Below are 25,408 nucleotides of genomic sequence, written 5' to 3'. Positions count from 1 at the left end.
CCATTGGTAGAGGGTACATGCACATTTTAGGCGTTTGAGCTACCGAAATGCATAGAAATGATCTATTTTCCCTCTACTTAAATTTTAAACGAATGTGAGTCAAGTCATTTGCACAATTCACTGCAAAGCACTATCATTTAATTGATACAATAAGTTATCTTGCTGCAACAAAAAGCTTTTTTTGTGCATAAAAAATAAAATAATGTATGTGTCTCTTTATTTAAATTACATAACTGCAAAGTTGCAACCAAGGACAAAAATACAAAGCAAACAACTTAAGTAATTTTACTCTCTTGCCTGTCTGAGAACATTTCCCATATACTAGTTTAGGGTACAAGTATGGACAAAATACCACTTTTACTGAATTTAAGATAATTGAATTGAGAAAATTAACATAATTTCTCAAAGATAGCGTCAGTTCCCCCCCCCCCCCCCTGTAACTATGTGTGTATTCCCTTATTGAAAAATGAAAATAAATCAGAGTACCAAATTGCCCCTAAAGTCAATACATTTTAAACAAAAATTTTCATGGGGTCACAGTGTTGAACAGACAGACAGATCAGGGGAGACAGACTGAGCTGATCAGAGAGAAAGCAGGCAGCGATGAGCCTGATGCTCACAGGTCTACTACTTTCCTCTGGAGCTCAATCTCTGTGTGTGTGTTCTAATTTCAACTATAACCCATTTTGTGTGTGTACATTTGTGTGTTGAGTCTGCCTGAACACGTGTGTAAATCGGGAGCTCAACTCCAGATCAGTTCCCGGTGAAGAGGAGGGGCTCAGGTCCTTGCTGGGGCTTGGTGTTCTGAAGAGACTGGAACACCCTGCTCTTCTCTTCACCTCCTTCTGCTCTCCTTTCTTTAATATCCGTCTCAGGCCTTGATCTCAGGAGCAGCAGTAGTGCAGTATATTGTGTCAGAGTTCTCAGACACCAGCTCCTCTGTTGAGGAAAATAACATGACAAGTCAATGACATTTGCCTCTCGCTATTAGTGTGGCAGATTCATGGTTCGTTCCATTTCGATTTCAAGCATCTTCACGAAGTCAGTGCTCCTTCCGATAAGTATTCAGACCCCTTGACTTTTTCCACATTTTGTTACGTTACAATCTTATTCTAAAATGTATTTTTTTTAAATTGTCAATCTACACACAATATCCCATAATGACAAAGTGAAAACAGGTTTTTAGACATTTTTGCAATAAAAAAATAAAAAAAAACTGACAAATAACATATTTACATAAGTATTCAGACCCTTTGCTATGAGGCTCGAAATTGAGCTCAGGTGCATCCTGTTTCCATTGATACTCAGCAAACTGGATGCAGTCTATCCCAGTGCCATCCGTTTTGTCACCAAAGCCCCATATACCATCCACCACTGCGACCTGTATGCTCTCGTTGGCTGGCCCTCGCTACATATTCGTAGGTAAAGCTCCGCCTTATCTCAGCTCACTGGTCACAATAACAACACCCACCCGTAGCACGCGTTCCAGCAGGTATCTCACTGGTCATCCCCAAAGCCAACACCCCCTTTGGCCGCCTTTCCTTCCAGTTCTCTGCTGCCAATGACTGGAACGAATTGCAAATAAAAAATAAAAAAATTGCTGAAGACTTACATCTCCCTCACTAACTTTAAGCATCAGCTATCTGAGCAGCTCACCGACAGCTGTACACAGCCCATCTGTAAATAGCCCATCCAACTACCTACCTCATCCCCATATTGTTTTCTACTTGCGCATCATCATATGCACATCTATCACTCCAGTGTTAATTTGCTAAATTGTAATTACTTTGCTACTATGGCCAATTTATTGCCTTACCTCCTTGCTCCATTTGCACACACTGTATATAGATTTTTCTATTGTGTTATTGACTGTACTTTTGTTTATCCCATGTGTAACTCTGTGTTGTTTGTCGCACTGCTTTGCTTTATCTTGGCCAGGTCGCAGTTGTAAATGAGAACTTGTTCTCAACTAGCCTACCTGGTTAAATAAAGGTGAAATTAAAAAAATTAAAAAATAATTATTGAGATGTTTCTACAACTTGGAGTCCACCTATGATACATTCTATTGATTGGACATGATTTGGAAAGGCACACACTTGTCTATATAAGATCCCACAGTTGACAGTGCATGTCAGAGTAAAAATCAAGCAATGAGGTCAAAGGATTGTCCGGAGAGCTCCGAGACAGGATTGTGTTGAGGCACAGATCTGGGGAAGGGTACCAAAGCATTTCTGCAGCAATGAAGGTCCCCAAGAACACAGTGGCCTGCATCATTCTTAAATGGAAGAAGTTTGGAACCACCAAGACTCTTCCTAGAGCTGGCCGCCCGGCCAAACTGAGTAATCAGGGGAGAAGGACCTTAGTCAAGGAGGCGACCAACAACCCGATGGTCACTCTGACAGAGCTCCAGAGTTCCTCTGTGGAGATGGGAGAACCTTCCAGAAGGACAACCATCTCTGCAGCATGCCACCAAATCAGGCCTTTATGGTAGAGTGGCCAGACAGAAGCCACTGCTCAGTAAAAGGCACGACAGCCCACTTGGAGTTTGTCCAAAGGGCTCTCAGACCGATGAAAGCAAGATTGAACTCTAAGGCCTGAATGCCAATTGTCACGTCTGGAGGAAACCAGGCACCGCTCATCACATGGCCAATACCATGCCATATTACTTATACCTACCCAGTCATTTCAGATACAAAAATGTATAGGAATCCTTATTCATTTGGAATTAAGCATGAAAACTCACCAGGAAGGACACACTTCCACAGGCCATAGGTTTTGCCGACCGCAGTCTGCCACAGCCGGAGCGTACCGTCCTCAGAGCCACTGGCATACAGCTCCCCGTCTGGACTGAACCGCACGCAGTGTACTGGCCCAAAGTGTCCCTTGTACGACTCTACAGGAGTGGAGAGAGAGCCACAGCAGTGTTAAACATGACCCTAAACATGTCCACACACAGGTTATAAAGCCATACATGTGAGGCAGCCACTATCGTCCAACAGTATGCGGTCAATGTCAGCGAGTTGGTTAGGATTGAGTGAGCATTCTCTTATATACAACGCATTCGGAAACTATTCAGACCCGTTGACTTTTTCCACATTTTGTTACATTACAGCCTTATTCTAAAATGCATTACTTTTTTTCTCATCAATCTACACACAGTGACAAAGCAAAAACTGATTTTTTTGAAATTTTGCAAATGTATTAAAAATAAAACGGAAATACATGATTTACTTAAAATAGGATTGTGTCGATGCACAGATCTGGGGAAGGGTAACAAAAAAAATCTGCAGCATTGAAGGTCCCCAAGAATGTTTAACACTGCTGTGGCTCTCTCTCCACTCCTGTAGAGTCGTACAAGGGACCCTATCACTCTTAAATGGAAGAAGTTTGGAACCACCAACACTCTTCCTAGAGCTGGCCGCCAGGCCAAACTGAGCAATCGGGAGAGAAGGGCCTTGGTCAGGGAGGTCACTCTGACAGAGCTCCAGAGTTCCTCTGTGGAGATGGTTGTCCTTCTGGAAGGTCCTCCCATCTCTGCAGCACTCCACCAATCAGGCCTTTATGGTAGAGTGGCCAGACGGAAGCCACTGCTCAGTAAAAGGCACATGGCAGCCCGCTTGGAGTTTGCCAAAAGACACCTAAAGGACTCTCAGACCATGAGAAACAAGATTCTCTGGTCTGATGAAGCCAAGATTGAACTCTTTGGCCTGAATGCCAAGCGTCACATCTGTAGGAAACCTGACACCATCCCTACAGTGAAGCATGGTGGTGACAGCATCATGCTGTGGGGATTTTTTTCAGCTGCAGGGACTGGGAGACTAGTCAAGATTGAGGGAAAGTTGAACAGAGCACAGAGAGATCCTTGATAAAAACCTGCTCCAGAGCGATCAGTACATCATACTGGGGCGAAGGTTCACCTTCCAACAGGACAACGACCCTAAGCACACAGCCAAAACAACGCACAAGTGGCTTCAGGACAAGTCTCAATGTCCTTGAGTGACCCAGCCAGAGCCCAGACTTGAACTGTGCCGCAACGCTCCCCATCCAACATGACAGAGATTGAGAGGATCTGCCGAGAACAAATGGGAGAAACTCCCCAAATACAGGTGTGCCAAGCTTGTAGCGTCATACCCAAGAAGACTCGAGGCTGTAATCACTGCCAAAGGTGCTTCAACAAAGTATTGAGTGAAGGGTATACTTATGTAAAAGTGATATTTACGTGTTTTTTAATTTATTTATAAATGTGCAAAAATGTATAAAAAACTGTTTTTGCTTTGTCATTATGGGCTGCTGTGTAGATTGATGAGGGAAAACAATTGAATTAATTTTAGAATGAGGCTGTAACGTAACAAAATGTGGAAAAAGTCAAGAAGTCTGAATACTTTCCGAATTCACTGCAAATTGGTGTGATTTTATGACTCCTTGTGAAGTTTTTTTGTTGTGTAAGCTGCTGCTTACCCAACTCCTCCTTGGTGCCATAGTCAAATTTGTAGAGCTTGAAGTCATCTCCCCCGGCAACAAAGAAGTCCTTATCTGGGTGTAGCGAGGCAGAGTGAATGGAGGCAGGGGCATCCACAGTCTTGATCATGTCAAGACTAGGGAGAAACACAAGTCAGAGTAAGGAAACACACACAGCTTTTAGCACTAGCCATCAATATCGAATATGAGAGAAATCAAATCATAATGGACGCCATATACTGTATGCTATGACTGCCCCTGAGGATTAGGTAGAAGTAGTCCCTAACCAATGATACAGGGTCAGATATTTTATCAGTCCCCTAATGGTTTAGGCTAGGTTTGGGGGTGGGAAAATATTATCCTAGATCTGTGGTTAGTGGCAATGTCTACCTCGAGCTATGCCTAAGGGCAATGCCTGGGTTTTCTGTATTGTACCTGAGGGCATTGTAGAACGCAATGGTCTTTCCATAGGTGATGACCAAAACTTCTCCGTCAGGGATGTACTCCATGCTGCTGACTGACATGTCGAAGGAGAGCTGCTTCACAACCTCAGTGGAATTCCTGTCCCACAGTCTACACAAGGGAACAGAGTGCGTATATAGCAATACTCATTTTAGATCAATAGATACAATACCTTATTGATTGAAAAGTCATCAAGAAATGACAGCAAAAATCTAAGAGAGAGTGATGGCCAGACTTGTATGACCATAGTATGTTAATCACCTTTCAATGTTGATAATCACACACTGCCCTCCTGTGTTCATATTGGGAAGAGACTTTTTGCTGCAAAGGAAAATGACTGCAAATGCTTCCAAATGTTCCCAATAGTATATAAGGTGTGTGGTCATCCTATCAGCCTTTTGGCATCATAATAATATCCATGACAAATGTAGAACCAGGTAGATCAAAGAGCACTGACCGTACGGTTTTGTCATCAGCGGCAGAGAGGATCTGTGTGTCGTTGTTACACCACAGGGCTTTCTTTATGGCAGACGTGTGCCCTGTAATCTCTTGCGGTTCTGAGGGAAACAAAACACAATACATATCTAAACACAACCAAATGTTCACGCAAACAATTAAACGAGGGGTTGCATTGGTACGAACCTGCTTCTGGTTTGTTGAGGTCGTAGATGCGTATTATCTTATCATTCCCTCCTGTTAACAGACAACTGCTATCCTGTCAGAGAGAAATAGAGGGGGAAGAAGTTGACTCAAATATCCAATACATGAAAGTCCCATAATAATATCCCTAGAACAAAAAAGATAAGCAAGACATGTAAACAGGTTTACACTGTCATGACAGGGAGCATTTAAGTCCTCAATCTCATACATTTGACACATACAGTAAAACCCATATCAGTACCAAGTAACTGTAGTACCTGAGTAAAATTGACTGACTTGACAATGTGCTTGTGTGCCAGCGTGAGGACCTCATCTCCAGTCACGGCATCCCACACCTTCCTGAAGAGCAAATAGATACAGTCATCATCAGTATGTCAGCCAAGAAAAATAATACAGTAGCCTAGTTACCACTTGCCAGACATGCGTTTGCTTTCACCAACTCTGTTGTTGAAACGACAAATAAGTTGGCTAAAGCAGACAGACTAGTACCTAGGCTAGGAGAGTAATAAGCTAATGTCAGAAATCTTGGCTCAATGAACAATTTGAAGACTTAACACTCATTCTGTTCTGAAGTACAGTATAGGATTATAGCCTGGTTCTATACCATATGTGCCGCAGTCAACACTTATTCATTCTTTTTTTTAAACCTTTATTTAACTAGGTCAGTTAAGAACAAATTCTTATTTACAATAATGGCCTACACCGGCCAAACCCGGACGATGCTGGGCCAATTGTGCGCTGCCCTATAGGACTCCCAATCACCGGCAGTTGTGGTACAGCCTGGATTCGAACCAGGGTGTCTGTAGTGACGCCTCTAGCACTGGGATGCAGTGCCTTAGACCACTGGGCCACTCGGGAGACTTATAGAGCCCACCAGCTTGTAGTCCTAAAAATCTGAAATTGGTTGGCATTTTCTTATTGTAAATAAGAATTTGTTCTTAACTGACCTAGTTAAATAAAGGTTTAAAAAAAAGAATGAATAAGAGATCTCTAAGATTCACCATTCCTATTGGGGAAATTAATGGGGGAAATAATGGGGTTTTGGGATATATGCTGAAATTAAGGTCTGAGGTTAACAGAGGCTTAGGCGATCTCATATGTTTTGTTCTATGAGATAATATCAGTCAGTTACCCTGACCTTTATGAATTATAAAGCGTATGTGCTCAAAATAAGTCCGTTGCTAACAAGTCACTAACTTTTTACTTGTTTGGATTACATAAATACTTCATAATTATCTCATAAGCCCTTGTTTACTGCAGACCTTATTTTCGGTGTTTATCCACCTAAAAACATTATTTTCCCCATAGGCGTTGGCCAATAAGCCATGACAAAGTTAGCCTCCGTTATAGCCTGCAAACTCTAGTCGGCATTCTGCCTTCTCCTTACAGTTTTCAGCCAACAGCTGCGCCCACAACTGGCGAGTTAATCTTACAAACAAGTGTTTGGAGAATGCTAGATAGCCAATTAGTACAGGAGGTCGCTGCTTGTCTTCCATCGGTTTCCCATAAAAGCAAGCGCTGTAACATGGGGATATGGCCGCGCGGCAACACTAACCCTATCAAGGGTATCAATTTAACCTTTTGTATTTTGAAAACTATTTCTTGCTGATATGAAAGCTAAGGTCCTTGTTCTTCCAAAACCGTACCGCAAGCGACATGTGTTAATGTTCAGATTGAGCGTTGCTGCTCTTAACAAAACGCCTTCGTCCAATGACTCCTATGTGTAATGGAGTCATGATCAAGGGCTAGCCTCCATTACTATTGCTCTCTATATTGTTGTCGTAACATGGTCATGGCCAGGCCATGTTGTAGGCCTAAATACATACGCAGTGAAGTCTGCAGCAGCAGTGGCTGCCTTGGTGGCTTCATTATTCAGAGTTGCCCCCCAGACAGCACCCTTGTGACCCAAGAACGTTCCGATCCAGTCCCCTGTGTCTCCCTGGCGCAACATGGGTTTGCCATCTACAAGAAGGAACATTCATAAGTGGTTAGTACATTCACAAGTGGTTAGACAACTACAGTACCTCCAACTGTAGCACATACATAAGAAGTGAAATAGTCTGTTGATCATTTTCAAAATACATCTATTCAATTCCCCTCTCTATTCTAACTCCCACCGAAGGAAAAGGTGTGATGGAACTTTATTTACCTCTACTTTAAATTCACTATTTTCTAAACAATTATCTATGGTTATCTACTACAACAAGGACTGTATCTAGCAAATATCTTACCTTTGCAGGCACTGATGAGAAAATACCCGTATGGGGTGATTCCACTGAAGGCTAGATCCACAACAGGTCTTGTGTGGCCAGAGCAGGTGAGTGGTGTCTGTCTCATTGCCATGCTCACCTTTGATTCAGACTGACTAGCTAGTAAACAATACAAACTGTTATATAATATCACCAAAAGTATGGAGCTAGTTAATGAATATAAATGACAGCTTGCAACTGGCTAGCTAATGTATGGAATGAGATTGCTAAAACTCTGGCTCGTGCTGAATAGCTAACGTTAGCTTCCAATGGAACCAAAGTTAGCTTGACAGACATTAGCTAGCCAACGATTCTAGATAGTTTGAAGATAACGCAACAACCGTTAACTAGATTTTATGAAAAAAAGAGAAGAAATTAAGCGAAGATATTGATGTTTCAGTGAAGGCAAAGGGCTTCTCTCCCAGCTAGGAAAGAGCGCTAATAGCTACAATATTGCAACTAACTAGCAACGTGCAGTTAGCGGCCTTAGGTATTTAAAAAATATTGTAAATATAGAAATACTTCCGGTATCACGAACGCTGACGTATTTTTCTAAATAAAAGTCCCAGATCTAAATTAACGGTCAAGACTCAAGATCATTGGTGGTACAATGAAATCATCTATAATTTTGCACTTTGGTCAAATATTTTAAACCTGTCCACCAACTTTTTCGAATAATATTTGATTAATTACATTTAGACTCCAAATGATTGCTCATCCTGTCTGTATTTATCGGTATCATCAAGACTCATATTTTAACGTGCTACATTTAATATTATAATATTGTAAAATGTACAGAGCTTTTTGAGGGGACGTGTGTAAATCTAGAGCATCAGGAGTGTGAGGGGTACAATTTGTGCAAAGCTCTTAGAGCTCTATGATGTTGAAAATAACATGTAGACTTGCCTTAGATGGTTTTGCCACACACAGATTGTACATGAAACATAGAGGCAGAAAGAGGGTTCTGGATTAAGGCCCCCAGGGTTCTAGTCTAGAAGCACACTTTCCACCAGTGGTGGGAAAAGTACCCAATTGTTATACTTGAGTAGAAGTAAAGATACCTTAATAAACAATGACTCAATAAAAAGTGAAAGTCACCCATTAAAATACTACTTGAGTATAAGTTTTTAAGTATTTTGTTTTAAATATCAACAGTAAATGTAATTGAGAAAATATACTTAAGTATCAAAAGTGAAAGCAAAAATATAAATAATTTAAAATTACACATTTTTATTTATTTATTTTTATTGACGGATAGCCAGTGGCACGCTCCAACCTTGATGACCAGGGATGTTCTCTTGATAAGTCTGACCATTTTCTTGTCCTGTTAAGCATAAAAAATTTAACCAGTACTTTTGGGTGTAAAATAAAAAGTTTTCAAAAATATAAATAGTAAAGTAAAGTACAGATACCCCCAAAAAACAACTTAATAGTACCTACAGTTAATTGAGGTAGCTATGTACACTACCGGACAAAAGTTTAAGAACACCTACTCATTCAAGGGTTTTGCTTTATTTGTACTATTTTCTACATTGTAGAATAATAACGAATACATCAAAACTATGAAATAACACATATGGAATCATGTAGTAACCAAAAAAGTGTTAAACAAATGAAAATATATTTAATATTTGAGATTCTTCAAATAACCACCCTTTGCCTTGATGACAGCTTTATACACTCTTGGCATTCTCTCAAACAGCTTCATGAGGTCGTCACCTGGAATGTATTTCAATTAACAGGTGTGCCTTCTGAATTTGTGGGATTTTTTTCCTTCTTAATGCGTTTGAGCCAATCAGTTGTGTTGTGACAAGTTAGGGGGGTATACAGAAGATAGCCCTATTTGGTAAAAGACCAAGAAAAGCTCAAATTGCAAAGAGAAATGACAGTCCATCATTACTTTGGGACATGAAGGTCAATCAATCTGAAAAATGTCAAGAACTTTTAAAGTTTCTTCAAGTGCAGTCGCAAAAATCATCAAGCATTATGATGAAACAGGCTCAAACTGGCTCTCATGAGGACTGCCATGGTCGAATTGCTGCAAAGGAACCACTACTAAAGGACACCAATAAGAAGAAGAGACTTGCTTGGGCCAAGAAACACGAGCAATGGACATTAGATGGGTGGAACTTTGTCCTTTGGTCTGGAGTCCAAATTGGAGATTTTTGGTTCCAACCACCGTGTCTTTGTGAGACGCAGAGTAGGTGAACAGATGATCTCCGCATGTGTATTTCCCACCGTAAGCATGGAGGAGGTGTGATGGTGTGGGGGTGCTTAGCTGGTGACTGTCTGTGATTTATTTAGAATTCAAGGCACACTTAACCAGCATGGCTACCACAGCATTCGGAGGCAATACGCCATCCCATCTGGTTTGGGCTTAGTGGGACTATCATTTGTTTTTCAACAGGACAATGACCCAACACAACTCCAGGCTGTGTAAGGGCTATTTTACCAAGAAGGAGAGTGATAGAGTTCTGCATCAGATGACCTGGCCTCCACAATCCCCAGACCTCAACCAAATTGAGATGGTTTGAGATGAGTCAGACTGCAGAGTGAAAGAAAAGCAGCCAACAAGTGCTCAGCATATGTGGGAACTCCTTCAAGACTGTTTGAAAAGCATTTCAGATTAAGCTGGTTGAGAGAATGCCAAGTGTGCAAAGCTGTTATCAATGCAAAGGGTGGATATTTAAAGAATCTCAAATATAAAATAGATTTAGATTTGTAGTAACACTTTTTTGGGTTACTACATGATTCCATATGTGTTATTTCATAGTTTTGATGCCTTCGCTATTATTCTACAATGTAGAAAATAGGAAAAAATAAAGAAAAACCCTTGAATGAGTAGGTGTTCTCAAACTTTTGACCGATAGTGTATAGGTCGGGGTAAAGTGACAAGGCAACAGGATAAATAAGACAGTAGCCGCAGCATATGTTGTGAGTGTGAAAATGTGCGCGTGTGTGTGTGTGTGTGTGGTGTCAGTGTTTGGGTAGTCCAGTGTGTCCAAGAGAGTTCGTGCAAAAAAGGGGTCAATGCAGGCAGTCTGGGTAGCCATTTGATTAGCTATTTAGCAGTCTTGTTTAGCAGTCTATTGGCTTGGTGGTAGAAGCTGTTCATGGTCCTGTTGTTTCTAGACTTGGTGCACTGGTACCGCTTGCCATGTGGTGGTAGAGAGAACATATGGCTTTGACAATTTTTTGGGGCCTTCCTCTGACATTGCCTGGTATAGAGGTCCTGCATGGCAGGGAACTTGGCCTCAGTGATGTACTGGGCTGTATTCATCCCCCTCTGTAGAGCCTTGCAGTCGGGTGCCTTACAGTTGATGTACCAATACCTAATGCAGCAGGTCAATATGCTCTCAATGGTGCAGCTGTGGGACTTTTTGAGGATCTGAGGGCCCATGCCAAATCTTTTCCGACTCCCGAGGGGAAGAGGTGCTGTCGTGCTCTCTTCACAACTGTGTGGGTGTGTGTGGACCATGTTAATTCCTTAGTGATGTGAATACCGAGGAACTTGAAGCTCTCGACCCTCTCCCCTGTAGCTCCAAAGAATGTGGATGGGGGCATGCTCGCCCGTCCGTTTCCTGTAGTTCACGATCAGCTACCCTCTCTTGCTGATGTTGAGGACACTTTCGGTATTGCAGTTTAACTACTCCATAGACATGGAGACACTTCATCATCACTTTATGCACAAAACATCCATTGAATTATTCAAATAATAATTGTTGCAGATGCCAATCATTTTTTCAAAAGATATTAAATGGATAATTCACCCAAATGACAAAATATCATATTGGGTTTACTTCCATGTAAGCAGTCTAAGGACAAGGTATGACATGCTTTCCCATTCAAGTCATGGGACCGATATTATAATTGTTTGTGCATCATGTTCAAATCGTCTATAAGTGATTTTATTGAGCTTCGCAATACATTTTATATAGTTTTGGATGATTTGGACATGATGAGTAAAAAATGCTAATATAGGTCCCATGACTGTAAGGTCTACCTACACCTGTTGTATTCGGCGTATGTGACAAATAAATGCTAAAATGTTAGCATATGGAAACGGTGCCAGGGAAACTCACATACCAGGAACATACTTGCGAACATTTAAAAAAAAGTGACAAAGTGGATGATTCTAATGCATAGGACACTCAAGGACATTCAGAGACTTGTCCCAAAGCCACTCCTGCATTGTCTTGGCTGTGTGCTTAGGGTTGTTGTCCTGTTGGAAGGTGAACCTTCGCCCCAACCTGAGGTCCTGAGTGCTATGGAGCAGGTTTTCACCAAGGATCTCGCTGTACTTTGCTCCATTCATCTTTCCCTCGATCCTGACTAGTCTCCCAGTCCCTGCCACTGAAGAACATCCCCACAGCATGATGCTGCCACCACCATGCATTACCGTAGGGATGGTACCAGGTTTTCTCCAGATGTGACACTTGGCATTCAGGCCAAAGTTCAATCTTGGTTTCATCAGACCAGAGAACCTTGTTTCTAATGGTCTGAGAGTCTTTAGGTGCCTTAGGGCAAAATGTAAGAACGGCCCATGTTCTGAATTCTGGCGCTGTACATTTCAAAAGTGCTGAACAAATAGTTATTGACTACGACCGTCTTAGCTCACTCATAAAGGTCTTAATCGAAATTACGGATTGCCTCTCATCTGCTCGTCGTTCCCTTATGCCATAGTTTGTACATCTCAATTATCATTAGAAACCACATTTGTTTAAGCAAGTCAGCCATATCAGCTAGGCAGTAAATGAGGCTGAATGAACTGTGTCGCTGATTGCCAGGCGTAGCGGTGGTAAGGATTCACTCCATGGTGCTGAAAAGAAAGCTCTGCTGTTAGGACAGCTTTATGTGGCGGCAGGGTAGCCTAGTGCTTAGAGCGTTGGACTAGTAACCGGAAGGTTGCAAGTTCAAACCCCCGAGCTGACAAGGTACAAATCTGTCGTTCTGCCCCTGAACAGGCAGTTAACCCACTGTTCCTAGGCCGTCATTGAAAATAAGAATTTGTTCTTAACTGACTTGCCTAGTTAAATAAAGGTAAAATAACATTTAAAAAATGTAGGCCCTAACAGTTTTGTGGGCACCGTTTGTCACCGTTATAGTGCAATTCATGTATTGTTTGGTGTTGTGTTGTGCAGTGGCTTTGCTGGTTTTAGACCCCATCATAGCACTGAGACTGCACTTGTGAAGGTGGTAAATGACCTTTTAATGGCATTAGACCGAGGCTCTGCATCTGTCCTCGTGCTCCTAGACCTTGGATTGGAAACCCAAATTGATCTACACGGACAAGTTCTGGCCTGGTTTAGATCTTATCTGTCGGAAAGATATCAATTTGTCTCTGTGAATGGTTTGTCCTCTGACAAATCAACTGTAAATTTCGGTGTTCCTCAAGGTTCCGTTTTAGGACCACTATTGTTTTCACTATATATTTTACCTCTTGGGGATGTCATTCGAAAACATAATGTTAACTTTCACTGCTATGCGGATGACACACAGCTGTACATTTCAATGAAACATGGTGAAGCCCCAAAATTGCCCTCACTAGAAGCATGTGTTTCAGACATAAGGAAGTGGATGGCTGCAAACTTTCTACTTTTAAACTCGGACAAAACAGAGATGCTTGTTCTAGGTCCCAAGAAACAAAGAGATCTTCTGTTGAATCTGACAATTAATCTTAATGGTTGTACAGTCGTCTCAAATAAAACTGTGAAGGACCTCGGCGTTACTCTGGACCCTGATCTCTCTTTTGAGGAACATATCAAGACCATTTCAAGGACAGCTTTTTTTCCATCTACGTAACATTGCAAAAATCAGAAACTTTCTGTCCAAAAATGATGCAGAAAAATGTATCCATGCTTTTGTCACTTCTAGGTTAGACTACTGCAATGCTCTACTTTCCGGCTACCCGGATAAAGCACTAAATAAACTTCAGTTAGTGCTAAATACGGCTGCTAGAATCCTGACTAGAACCAAAAAAATGTATCATATTACTCCAGTGCTAGCCTCCCTACACTGGCTGCCTGTCAAAGCAAGGGCTGATTTCAATGTTTTACTGCTAACCTACAAAGCATTACATGGGCTTGCTCCTACCTATCTCTGATTTGGTCCTGCCGTACATACCTACACGTACGCTACGATCACAAGACGAGGGCCTCCTAATTGTCCCTAGAATTTCTAAGCAAACAGCTGGAGGCAGGGCTTTCTCCTATAGAGCTCAATTTTTATGGAACGGTCTGCCAACCCATGTCAGAGACGCAAACTCGGTCTCAACCTTTAAGTCTTTACTGAAGACTCATCTCTTCAGTGGGTCATATGATTGAGTGTAGTCTGGCCCAGGAGTGGGAAGGTGAACGGAAAGGCTCTGGATCAACGAACCGCCCTTGCTGTCTCTGCCTGGCCGGTTCCCCTCTTTCCACTGGGATTCTCTGCCTCTAACCCTATTACAGGGGCTGAGTCACTGGCTTACTGGGGCTCTCTCATACCGTCCCTGAGTGGGATGAGTCACTGATGTGGTCATCCTGTCTGGGTTGGCGCCCCCCCCTTGGATTGTGCCGAGGCGGAGATCTTTGTGGGCTATACTCAGCCTTGTCTCAGGATGGTAAGTTGGTAGTTGAAGATATCCCTCTAGTGGTGTGGGGGCTGTGCTTTGGCAAAGTGGGTGGGGTTATATCCTTCCTGTTTGGCCCTGTTCGGGGGTGTCCTCGGATGGGGCCACAGTGTCTCCTGACCCCTCCTGTCTCAGCCTCCAGTATATATGCTGCAGTAGTTTATGTGTCGGGGGGCTAGGGTCAGTTTGTTATATCTGGAGTACTTCTCCTGTCCTATTCGGTGTCCTGTGTGAATTTAAGTGTGCTCTCTCTAATTCTCTCTTTCTTTCTCTCTCTCGGAGGACCATGCCTCAGGACTACCTGACATGATGACTCTTTGCTGTCCCCAGTCCACCTGGCCGTGCTGCTGCTCCAGTTTCAACTGTTCTGCCTTATTATTATTGGACCATGCTGGTCATTTCTGAACATTTGAACATATTGGCCATGTTCTGTTATAATCTCCACCCGGCACAGCCAGAAGAGGACTGGCCACCCCACATAGCCTGGTTCCTCTCTAGGTTTCTTCCTAGGTTTTGGCCTTTCTATGGAGTTTTTCCTAGCCACCGTGCTTCTACACCTGCATTGCTTGCTGTTTGGGGTTTTAGGCTGGGTTTCTGTTCAGCACTTTGAGATATCAGCTGATGTACGAAGGGCTATATAAATAAATTTGATTTGATTTGATGTATCCCAAAATAAAAAAAGTTTACTTTACCCCACCAAGATTTCCATGCTAAAATCGCCACTGGGAGTCCCAAACCAAAATAATGAGAAGAAAATGCATTAATTTGTTGGGGCCACTAGAGGGCGGTGATCAGTGGCGATTTTAGCATGTAAATCTTGTACATGCACCGCCAAATCTGAATAGTAGGCTAAATTATGAGGGGGAAAGGGACCATATTATTAGGGTGAGGCACATGGGCTATTAACACCTTACTACACTTAGTATTACTTTCTTAGCTACAGTATACATATTTCCATGGCATATTGCATCATTTATGCAGGAGCATACAAGGCATTTTAGGACTCATTGTTGTGCTCACTTGAACAGGAAGGTTGCGCGACGGTCCTTCTTCTGGGCAAATGTTGTCATCAAAGTCGGGCATTCTCTGGATTTATGGGGCTTTCAAGACAACTGGGAAATCTGAAAAAACAAGGTTGAATTTGCAATTTCCAATGTTGGATTGAAAATTATTTTCCAGTATGTTGACGTGATTCATGACGATGGCTGCTTGTCTTGCTTGCTAGCTAAGATTTTGAAAGTATGATGTTGACATGATCAGTCCAATCAAAGCTACGGTAGATATAACGTGATTTGGCGTCATTTTATCTGTGACCAATGACCTTGAGCCTTCTTGGATGGGAACTTCTAATGTATATATATGACAGCACCCAAAGGGGGCTTGAACTTTCTAGCTCTCCCTGTAGATTATGGTGTCCGCATGAGAAGATTACCTCTTCCTACACATATTTACCCCTGGCTGCCCCTCTACCACAGAAAGCACTGAGCTAGGCTGAAACACCTGTATTTTGGAGCTGCCTTACACAAGCAAAAAAGAGACCATGTTTGTACGCAGATTTATTAACTCAATACATTTTTTTTTACATTGTTTTCAAACTGATATGTGACATGTATTAATGCCAAAATAACATGCAAAACAGGCAACAACAACAAAAATATATATATAAATAAATATATATTTTGTCTAAACAGATGGGGCTCAAAGCACGTGGGGCACTGCTGTGCCTTCCCTGAATGACGGATCGCCACTGGGTACTCCAGCACTAGAGGTGGAGAAAAATCACCAATATTAGCTTTACGCTTTTTTTAAAAGTCGTGTTACTTTAAAATTGAGATAGCGCTCAATGGTGCTGCCCATGCATTCACAGGAGCCATTATGATACAGATATAAAGACGAATTGTCTTTCTATTATGGGTGGCGAATAGTGTAATGCCAGCAGCAAAAACTGCGGCCAAAGACTACCGGGTCATGGCCAAAAAAAATACAAAAATGTCCTCAAATTAAACGAAATGTTCGCACAGAAACCAAACTACATAACAATTCTCCAATTGTCTTGTATTTTAATTTGGGTGTTGCTATGATGATAACAGTTCTTTGGAATGCCAATAAATTATGTCATTCACTAGGCTGGAAAAAAAGAATCACTATGATTCATGAAAATATCAGACATGCCTGCCTATGAATGAATTGTTAATAACAATGCCAGGGTATGGCGTGAATTGCGTGCCAACCTCATTTGTACCAAAGTAGAAACTGTAATGAAACTCTAGTCCAGAGAGTCGGGTTTGTTAAGTTTTGGTCCCAACCAGGGCAGGGCAAAAGCTGCTACACGAGATAAACAGGATAATTAATTAAATCTCGTGCATGATATGAGCTCATAATTATTAAGGCCATATCGGGTCTGAAGCAAAAGGTTTGCGGAACATTCCAGATGTGATGTTAGTGCGTGCGTTAAGTTCAAGGGATGGCCATGCTGTCATTAGCCAAGATTGCTTAATTGTTTAAGTGAAAAAGCCTATAATAGCCTACATATTTAACTGGGACTCAGAGAAAGGCGCTCTTGATCATTTCTAGTAGTCAGTGGGCGGTCTCCAGCACTTGAAAGAAAGCTCCAGTTCACTGCTCAGCTGCGGTATTGGGTGGAGTCTTGTGCGCTTGACGCTTCACTGGAACAGGAGACCTGCTACATTACGCACGGAGAGGTCGCCAAGTACGCCTGTACCGCGAGGAGACTGGAGGGCAGAGAACTCCGAGAACAAAGCTAACGATTTTATGTTTTTGTTCTACGAAAAGGAAGAGTTTGTTACTCCATCCCTGTATACAGAGTGACGTTTTGGGACATTTGGATATATATTTTCTCAGAAGCCTATGGTTCTTTTAAGATTATTATAAAGGTAAGTGCATATCTAAGAAAGTTAAGTACAGTACATTCAATGTAAATGTGTCTACCATACCTTGTGACTATGGAAGCGTATTTTGGACTAATTGGGTATAATATTTCAAATCCGCAAAGAAAATACTGGGAATGGGGATTATGAAGTCCCAGTGTCCCACTGCAAAATATCTTAATTTTGGTCTTTATTTGATCATGACATAAACTCATAGGATACATCGAAACCAATGGGGAGAATGGAATGTGTCAAAGCAGTCACCTTGACAAATCACCCCTCAACAGCTTTGAGCATCCATTGTAAGGAGTGCTTGTCCGGTGGAGCCTATTTGCTCGTCGCTAACTTACCTGATCCAGAACAACTCGTCTATCAGTTTATGAGCTTTGTACTAGACAATGCCGGGCCATGACTACCCACGGCGTGACGGGTGCAAAAACCTGCACTGTATGTACTAGGTATATTGTAATAACTACCTGCTATAGAGGGTATGATAACTGTATTAAGAGAACGACGCACCAGTCGAGGGACCTACTGAACTTGGCTAAGACTTGGTTGTGTTGCCCCGCTGAGGTGACCAGCAGTGGCAAACATGACAACCTGTTGCAAAATGACTGGTACTTCACCTCAGCTGAGATGGTTGAGTCAGTGTCCGTTTGGAGTTCAAACTTTGGCTTGAGAGTTTGGTATTTACATGAAATAGATGTTTTTGGGGGGTGGAAGGAATGAGGAAGACATTTTCCCAGGGGAGCTGTGGGAGAGTGTTCTGTTCTCACCAGCTGTCTCTCCTGAGAGTATTGAGACCGTCAACATGATGTTGATGTTACAGTAAACCAAAACACCACTGTATTATTACATACATTCTATTACTGTACACCCTTTGTTCAGGCTATCAGGGAAGTAGTCTTCTACTGTACACCTACTACTATGTTATTGTTTGACCTAGCCTCCTTTCCTGAAAACCGTCCCCACTTCTCTCTGTTTCCAGGCTGTTTGAGGGGATTAAAAGGTTATTCAGAGTGAGAGCAGACACGTTCCCTCGACTTTCTCTCCAAGGACTGCTCGGAAACCCCTGGCCCCTCATGAGATGCCCACGAGTCGCCTGGCATTTGACCCGATAACCATGGACGTCCGAGTGAAGGCCAATCCGAACCTCCACTTCGGGGTCAACGGGGGTCACGACGGCGCTGATAGAAACTCCCACAGTAAACCATTTGTGAGTATAACTTATATGAAACCCTTTCCGTTAATGGTTTATTCTCTTGGTAACTTAGGTCAAAATGTCTCAATGTTTCTCCCTTTGTTCACAATTTACGCACCTGTATTAGGGGGGCATGGCGTTGAAGTATTCACCCACCTGTTCCTGGTTTAGAGCAGGTGCTTTTCAGTGTGTGACTTAAAAAAAAAAAACGGACTGATCTGTTTATACAGCAAAGTCTGTCTCCATGCCCCACTCTGTCACGCTGTCACTGAGACATTACACAGGATTAATGACTACATCCTGTTGCATGCCTCAGGGATGACACACACACAACAGAGAGACTGAGGGAAAACAGGTTAAGGTGCAGTTTTGTTGGTCCTGCTTCACACAACAGAAGTCAGTGGTCTTTGTGTTTGGTTTCAAATGAGTTTGCCTGCAGATGCGTGTGTTGGTGCGTGTGCACATGGGTGCGTGCGTACATGTGTGTGTATGGCTGAGTAGAACAGGTCTGTGTTGTGGTAAAGATTTACCTCTGGTAAAGGTTGATCTCGCCATCCCTACAGCGATGCCTAGCAACGAGATGTTATCCTGCTGCGGTAACCTGTTCACCCTAGTAATCACAGGCACAGGGTCGTAACCTGAAACAGCAAACAAAAAATATTTGGTTTGTCGCTGATTGACAGTGGTGGTAATGGTTGATGAAAGGGTGTATAGGTGCATCCGTTGTTTATTTTCTTGTTGCAATAAAAATGGGCCATTGTCAACCAGGTATTTGTGTCTGTGTGCACTTTCCTGGGTTTGTGTGTCTACTGCCTACATGTGTGTATTTAGATGACACATTGTTTTATGGGGGATCTTCAGTATATATAGCTAGTCTCTAGCTCATTTGTGCATTCTGTTGACCTAATACCTTTTTCCTAAACCCATTAAGGTTCATTTTAAACAATCTAACCAGGTTGCCCTTTGATTCAGCGCATTATCTTGAGTGAAACAGACCCCAGGGAGCAGTGGAAAAATCTATGGTCGGCGTCATCCAGCAGCCATCAAAGCAGCCCCATCGTTGTATACCCTCTGTCTATTGTGTTGTGTTCTGTGGCTGTATGTGCTCTGTACAGAGGGACAGGTAGTGATGTAACAGGTAGGCAGTGAGGCCTCCCTGCTGGAGGGTGTAGGCTCCTTCCTCCAGGTCTCTGTGCTAGGTCGGGGGGGGGGGGATTAGAAGGTTGAGAGGTGGGAGAGCACGAACAGCAGCCCTGTGTTCTCACCGTGGCTCATACACACACATACACACACACAAACATACGAGAGATGGCAGGCAGCTGGATGGATTGGGAGACAGGGTCTCTAGGTTAAGAATCATGCAAAAAATGTTGGCAGTCAGATGTCCACGAGCGGATGGTCCCTAAAACACAGCACACCGAACGAACGGCAGACGAACAGCAGATCGACATTCAGTGTAGTGTGTGTGTGTGTGGTCCTTTCGAGTATGAGGGGAAAGGCTAAACCAACAGGATCTGTGTTTGTTTACATCCTTAACATAACTTTTTTGGGCAACAGGATATACAACAGGATAAGTATATTCCATACACTAGACCTGATTATGGTATAGGAGATACTGTTATACGATACTGTATGTCACATTAATGTAACTCGTGTTACCAATTACCCCTTAACCAAAGAGCACCTTTTAACCTACGTTTCTGATGATCTACTAGTGTGTCCCTGTAGTTGGCGCTTTCCATCCAAGTAACTTGTGTGTTGTTGCTCTGTGTCGTCCCCTACAGGAGGATAAGGCGCTGCATTTCTTAAGCCAGGAGGAGCAGGATTGTATCCTGTTCTTTGAGGAGACCATCGACTCCCTGCTGACGACCCCAGCAGTGGATGAGCTTGATGGACCAGGACCCCCCATCCGGGCATCCGCCCCCAGCCTCAGCCCCGTACCACCCCTCTCAGCCTTGGACAGGCCCACCAAGGACCAGGACATCATAGACCTGGTTCGCCCAGCACAGACTGATCTGGTCCACCCCACACATGCACCACATGCGCCAGGTACAGAACAGTTCACTCCTTGCTCCACCCTGAACAGTAATGTTTACATTTGATTATCAGTCCCTTGGATCATTAGAATTACTACAGTCAAATGAGATCAGACTTCACTATCATCAGCATGACAGATTACTCAACATGGACATTTGTACTGTATAGTGTCACGTGTGCTCCCTCTCCAGCCTCCAGTTCACAAGGCTGCTCGTTAGGGCACACACCTGTCACCAGCATTACGCGCCTGACACTCACCTGGACTCCATATACCTCCTTGATGACCTGCCCTTTATATGTCCCTCCCTTTGGTTTCTTCCCCAGTTGTCGTTGTTGCCGTTTCATGTCGGTGCTCCGTTTGTGTTTCTTGTTTTGTTCGTTTGTTTAAATGTATTCACTCCCCGAACTTGCTTCCCGACTCTCAGCGTACATCGTTACAACAGGAAATATGGTTGACTTTCCATTGACCCAATGGTTCTTTGAAGATATAGATTTGCCATTGACCTTGTCTTTTGAAGATACAGAACGTGTAGAGAACTGATGAGTTTACTTGTCAAATTCTTTCTCTTTGCAGATTTCACCCAGAATATGGTAATGAACAACCCCGAGAGGCATTTTGAGAACAAGCCGAGGCGTGAGGTGATGGAAAATTTCCCTACAGAGTACAACCTGCCCCTCCCTGGCAGTGCCCCCTATGGCCACGCCCTGTACCAGCCTGTAGGCTCTGTCCCCACCCCCGTCCGCATCGCCCAGAAGATTGCAGAGCACCAGGGGAGTGCGGGGAACACCAACATCCTCTCTTCCTCCCTCCTGCCCAACTGCCGAAGGAGCCTCAATTTAGAGAACAGAGAGAGACCACCCACCCACCCAGATTATCCAATCAAACAGGACCCGACCACCTCAGCCAAGCCCACCCATTACCCCAACAACATCAGCATGATAATGGGCAGCAACCAGCACCACAGCCATTCGCTGGCCAGTGTGAACCTCCAGGACAGGAAGTCTCAGATGCTGGCTAACCTATCAGGGACGACCCACCCTGTGGAGGCGGAGGAGCTCCATGGGCTGCAGAAGGCCCATGTAAACCTTCCCACCCGCAGTGTGTCTTTCAAGGATCCCACTCCAAATAAGTCCCGGATGGAGGCACTGTCCAAACTGGGCTTGACCCGAAACAGCAGCACAAACACCAAACCCACTGCTGCCCCGATTCCGGTTTCCACCCCTACACCCGTTCCTATGCCTACCCCTACACTGACACCCGTGACTAAACCAGATGTGGCCAGACAGGGAAAGACCTTGCAACCAGCAACAGTCAACACCAACACCTCTCATGCAAGTATCCATGAAAACAAGCCTGCTTCTCCGTCGCCCGAAGTCTCGTCCAAGGACTTTAACAGCTATGGCGGGAAGAGCATCGTGGTGAACCCCTCTAAGGCTGCTGCTGCTGCTCCCTCCACCAGTGGCCATGGCAGTAAGGCCCACCCAGTGACCTCTCACAGTGACTTCAACCCTTATGGGGGTAAGACTAAGGTAATGAAACCTGCTCCTGTTACCACAACCAGGGCTGACCTAACCCAACCAGACATTGAGAGCAGGGACGTGCCTCCCCCAGCCTCCACCCCAGCAAGAGTGATGTCTCCCCCAGCCTCCACCCCAGCAAGAGTGATGTCTCCCCCAGCCTCCACCCCAGCCAGAGTGATGTCTCCCCCAGCCTCCACCCCAGCCAGAGTGATGCCTCCCCCAGTCTCCACCCCAGCCAGAGTGATGCCTCCCCCAGTCTCCACCTCCACCCCAGCCAGAGTGATGCCTCCCCCAGTCTCCACCCCAGCCAGAGTGATGCCTCCCCCAGTCTCCACCCCAGCCAGAGTGATGCCTCCCCCAGTCTCCACCTCCACCCCAGCCAGAGTGATGCCTTCCCCAGCCTCCACCTCCACCCCAGCCAAAAGGATGCCTCCACCAACCTCCACCTCCATCCCAACCAAAGGAGAAACCATGTCCTACGAGGTCAAGAGCTACGGGGGGAAGACCAGAATGGTCACCCCATCCCACACCACCCCCTCCCCCGTTTCCACCCCTGATATCCTCACACACACCCCAGTGAGGTCCCCCAGCAAAGCTTTAGCCCCAGTGCCTTCTCCAGCCTCCAGACCTTTCCGCTATAGCACTCCCCCTAGCGCCAACAGGGCGGTGGCGTCTCCCACTTCTCCGGAGTCCCGGCCGAAGTCCATCTCCAAGCCATCCTTCCGCTCCCAGGGGATCACAGTGCAGTTCTCCGGACGGGGAGTGACGGATGAGTCGCGCAGAGAAGCTCTCCGGAAACTGGGACTGCTGAAAGACACTTTCTAACTCTCTGCATAACCTCCATTCAGCTTCCAGGTGGACAGACATAACGAAGGCCTCTGGAGTTTTTCTGAAAGGGTGCGAGGCGTGGCAGGAGAGGATACCTACATTACGGTGGAATGAAACAGGATCCGGGCTGAAACCGGCACACCCAGTTCTGAGCGCTGAATGCTGACAAACGAGTCCGACACGTCACATGGCCTAGTTGACAAATACACACACACACACACGGACATGTATGCACACACATTCGTCAAACAGACACACACACGCACTCAAACACACACGTGCACATGCACTCATACCCACAAATGCATTCACCCAACAACTCCCACACGTATATGCATCAAAGCACTGTCTCTTTGTGCTCTATTTAACTGTGGTCCTACTAAGTGTTTTACATTGCCTCTGAGTCAAGACATATTGTACTTTACAGAAAACATGTACCTCTATTGTTCTCTGGGCCCGAAACAGACAAAAAACCAGACTTGTTCAAAGGGTAATGCAGACAGCTGAATGTCTTTGGCATTGGCACATCTGGCAGAGACAGACTTTTTACTACCTTTGCTACCTTCTGATTTCACATCCTCAGCTACCAGTGAGAATCCTTACATGCTCTCGCTCTCCAAAGATAGATATATATATATATATACCCAATATATTTACGCTTACTTTGTATGACACTATATTGATTACTGATCCGTTTGAGGCAGGTACTGATAAAGTGGACTTGAACCATTATAAACTGGCTGTGAAGTCACCTGAGAACTGAAGAGCCTCACAACATGTTACCTTGTTGATTTCAGCGTTGTTGTTATCCAGTGGGTTATTATGAGTGTGATGTATCTCACCGTTCAGCTCTTATGAGCGTGAACAAGGACAAAGTTTGAAGGACTTTCCCGGCAGAATAAGGTTGAATTGACTTCACTCACTAATTGTCACGTTTACTCCCACTCCGGCGCTCAACGTCACCAGTTTACTCATTATTACGCACACCTGCCACCATCGTTACGCGCACCTGTGCCTCATGACACTCACCTGGACTCCATCACCTTCCTGATTACCTCCCCTATAGCTGTCACTCCCCTTGGTTCTTTCCTCAGGCGTTATTGACTCTGTTTCTGACTAGCTGGTTCATGTATATAGGCTACTCGTGTTGCTTGCATTGTTCCATGTTCATTTATTTATGAAATTCACTCCCTGTACATGCTCCCCGACTCCCAGTGTACACGTTACACTAATCTATTAGAATGTATCTATATTCCCTGTGAGGACGGTAACCATCCTACTCATAAATATTGATGATATCCTACTTGATAGGTATTTATGCACCCATTGATTTCCACTGCTGCCTCATGGTATGTTAATGACAGGTCACTCGGGAAGGGGGGTACATTCCCCCATGCAAGAGCAAAGCCTAGGAATGTAACAATTGATTGGCATACCAAGCAAACTAAGCAGCGATTCAAGTAGTTTGCATTCATGGACCTCATATGCTCAGCTCGAGGGTTATCAAATTACTGGAAGTTCTGAAGTGACCCCATGTGTTTTATCTCATATTACATTTTTGTGAATGTAAGTTGCAGAAAAAAACAGGCTTGAGTTTCTAGGAAAGGAGTGATATGTAACTACAGCGCTGGCTAAAGGGTATTTTTACTCCATGGACATGCCTCCCACATAAAACCACTGAATGTGGTTTGAAAAGTAGACTTTTACTACTTTGAGGGGAAAAAAACATAACTTGGTGAGGATGGGCAAGGGCTTGCAATGTCCAAAACACAAGCACTGAAGCCACAGAATCTAGAAATACTCACAAGGACCTTTTGTTCATGTACTGTATGCTGAACTTGCATTTGCAGTGTGTCATTTATCTGTCATCATAACTGATGCCTCTTGTTTCTCGCTGGACTGCAGATGTATTGGTACATTAACCTGGTGTGTGTGTGTGTGTGTGTGTGTGTGTGTGTGTGTGTGTGTGTGTGTGTGTGTGTGTGTGTGTGTGTGTGTGTGTGTGTGTGTGTGTGTGTGTGTGTGTGAGAAACATGTTTGTCCATTTTAAAGTTTTTTTTAAATGAAAAAAGTCAGACTCCGGTTTTGTAGTTCATCTACAGTAACTCATGAAGTATCTAATACACACAAACACACACTGGGAAAATATACCTGTAGTTTGCAGACCCATGGAGAGAAACCAAAAAGACTCACGTACAAAATCTTTATATGACATTCAATTAACATTTTCAAATTGTCAACAAAAGTTGCTGCTATGGTACAACAGCGCCTTTTATAGTTTTGTCTCATTGTCGTATTGTACACAACGTTTAATGTACATCTGTGTCACCTAATAAAGAGAGTAATATACATGACTTATCCTATCCAGAGTTTGTTATTCTCCGCAGGGCATTTACTATACCATGTTATGAACGAGTAGAATCTCAGTGTATGGTTTATAATGATTTCTCTTCCCTGGGAATTCATTCACCATGGTTTTAATGGAACAGTACAC

General features: G+C 43.8%; 2 protein-coding genes and 1 long non-coding RNA gene across 3 annotated transcripts; 1 reads left to right on the top strand and 2 right to left on the bottom strand.

Annotated features, from left to right (window-relative positions):
- Positions 1-113: 113 nt before the first annotated feature.
- On the bottom strand, positions 114-8,353 carry LOC109864369 (serine-threonine kinase receptor-associated protein). The gene is made up of 9 exons (XM_020452111.2): positions 7,812-8,353; positions 7,407-7,542; positions 5,838-5,919; positions 5,563-5,635; positions 5,378-5,477; positions 4,894-5,031; positions 4,459-4,595; positions 2,744-2,893; positions 114-939 (listed from the first exon to the last, which is right to left on the bottom strand). The coding sequence occupies exons 1-9, from the start codon at positions 7,921-7,923 to the stop codon at positions 872-874; spliced, it is 996 nt and encodes a 331-aa protein (XP_020307700.1). The 5' UTR covers positions 7,924-8,353; the 3' UTR covers positions 114-871.
- A 7,749-nt stretch (positions 8,354-16,102) lies between these two features.
- LOC109910069 (uncharacterized) lies at positions 16,103-23,805 on the bottom strand. The gene is made up of 3 exons (XR_002257830.2): positions 23,698-23,805; positions 19,059-19,166; positions 16,103-16,201 (listed from the first exon to the last, which is right to left on the bottom strand). It is a non-coding gene; the product is annotated as an uncharacterized LOC109910069 (long non-coding RNA).
- LOC109910068 (pollen-specific leucine-rich repeat extensin-like protein 2) lies at positions 17,064-25,268 on the top strand. Its single transcript, XM_020509227.2, has 4 exons — positions 17,064-17,333; positions 18,316-18,543; positions 20,313-20,577; positions 21,140-25,268. The coding sequence occupies exons 2-4, from the start codon at positions 18,415-18,417 to the stop codon at positions 22,909-22,911; spliced, it is 2,166 nt and encodes a 721-aa protein (XP_020364816.2). The 5' UTR covers positions 17,064-17,333; positions 18,316-18,414; the 3' UTR covers positions 22,912-25,268.
- The last annotated feature ends 140 nt before the right edge of the window (positions 25,269-25,408 follow it).

The sequence above is a fragment of the Oncorhynchus kisutch genome, linkage group LG19, assembly GCF_002021735.2.
Source record: "Oncorhynchus kisutch isolate 150728-3 linkage group LG19, Okis_V2, whole genome shotgun sequence".
In the NCBI taxonomy this organism is placed as follows: domain Eukaryota; kingdom Metazoa; phylum Chordata; class Actinopteri; order Salmoniformes; family Salmonidae; genus Oncorhynchus; species Oncorhynchus kisutch.
The sequence above is the reverse complement of the archived record's forward strand: the minus strand, read 5'-3'. Positions and strand labels throughout refer to the sequence as shown.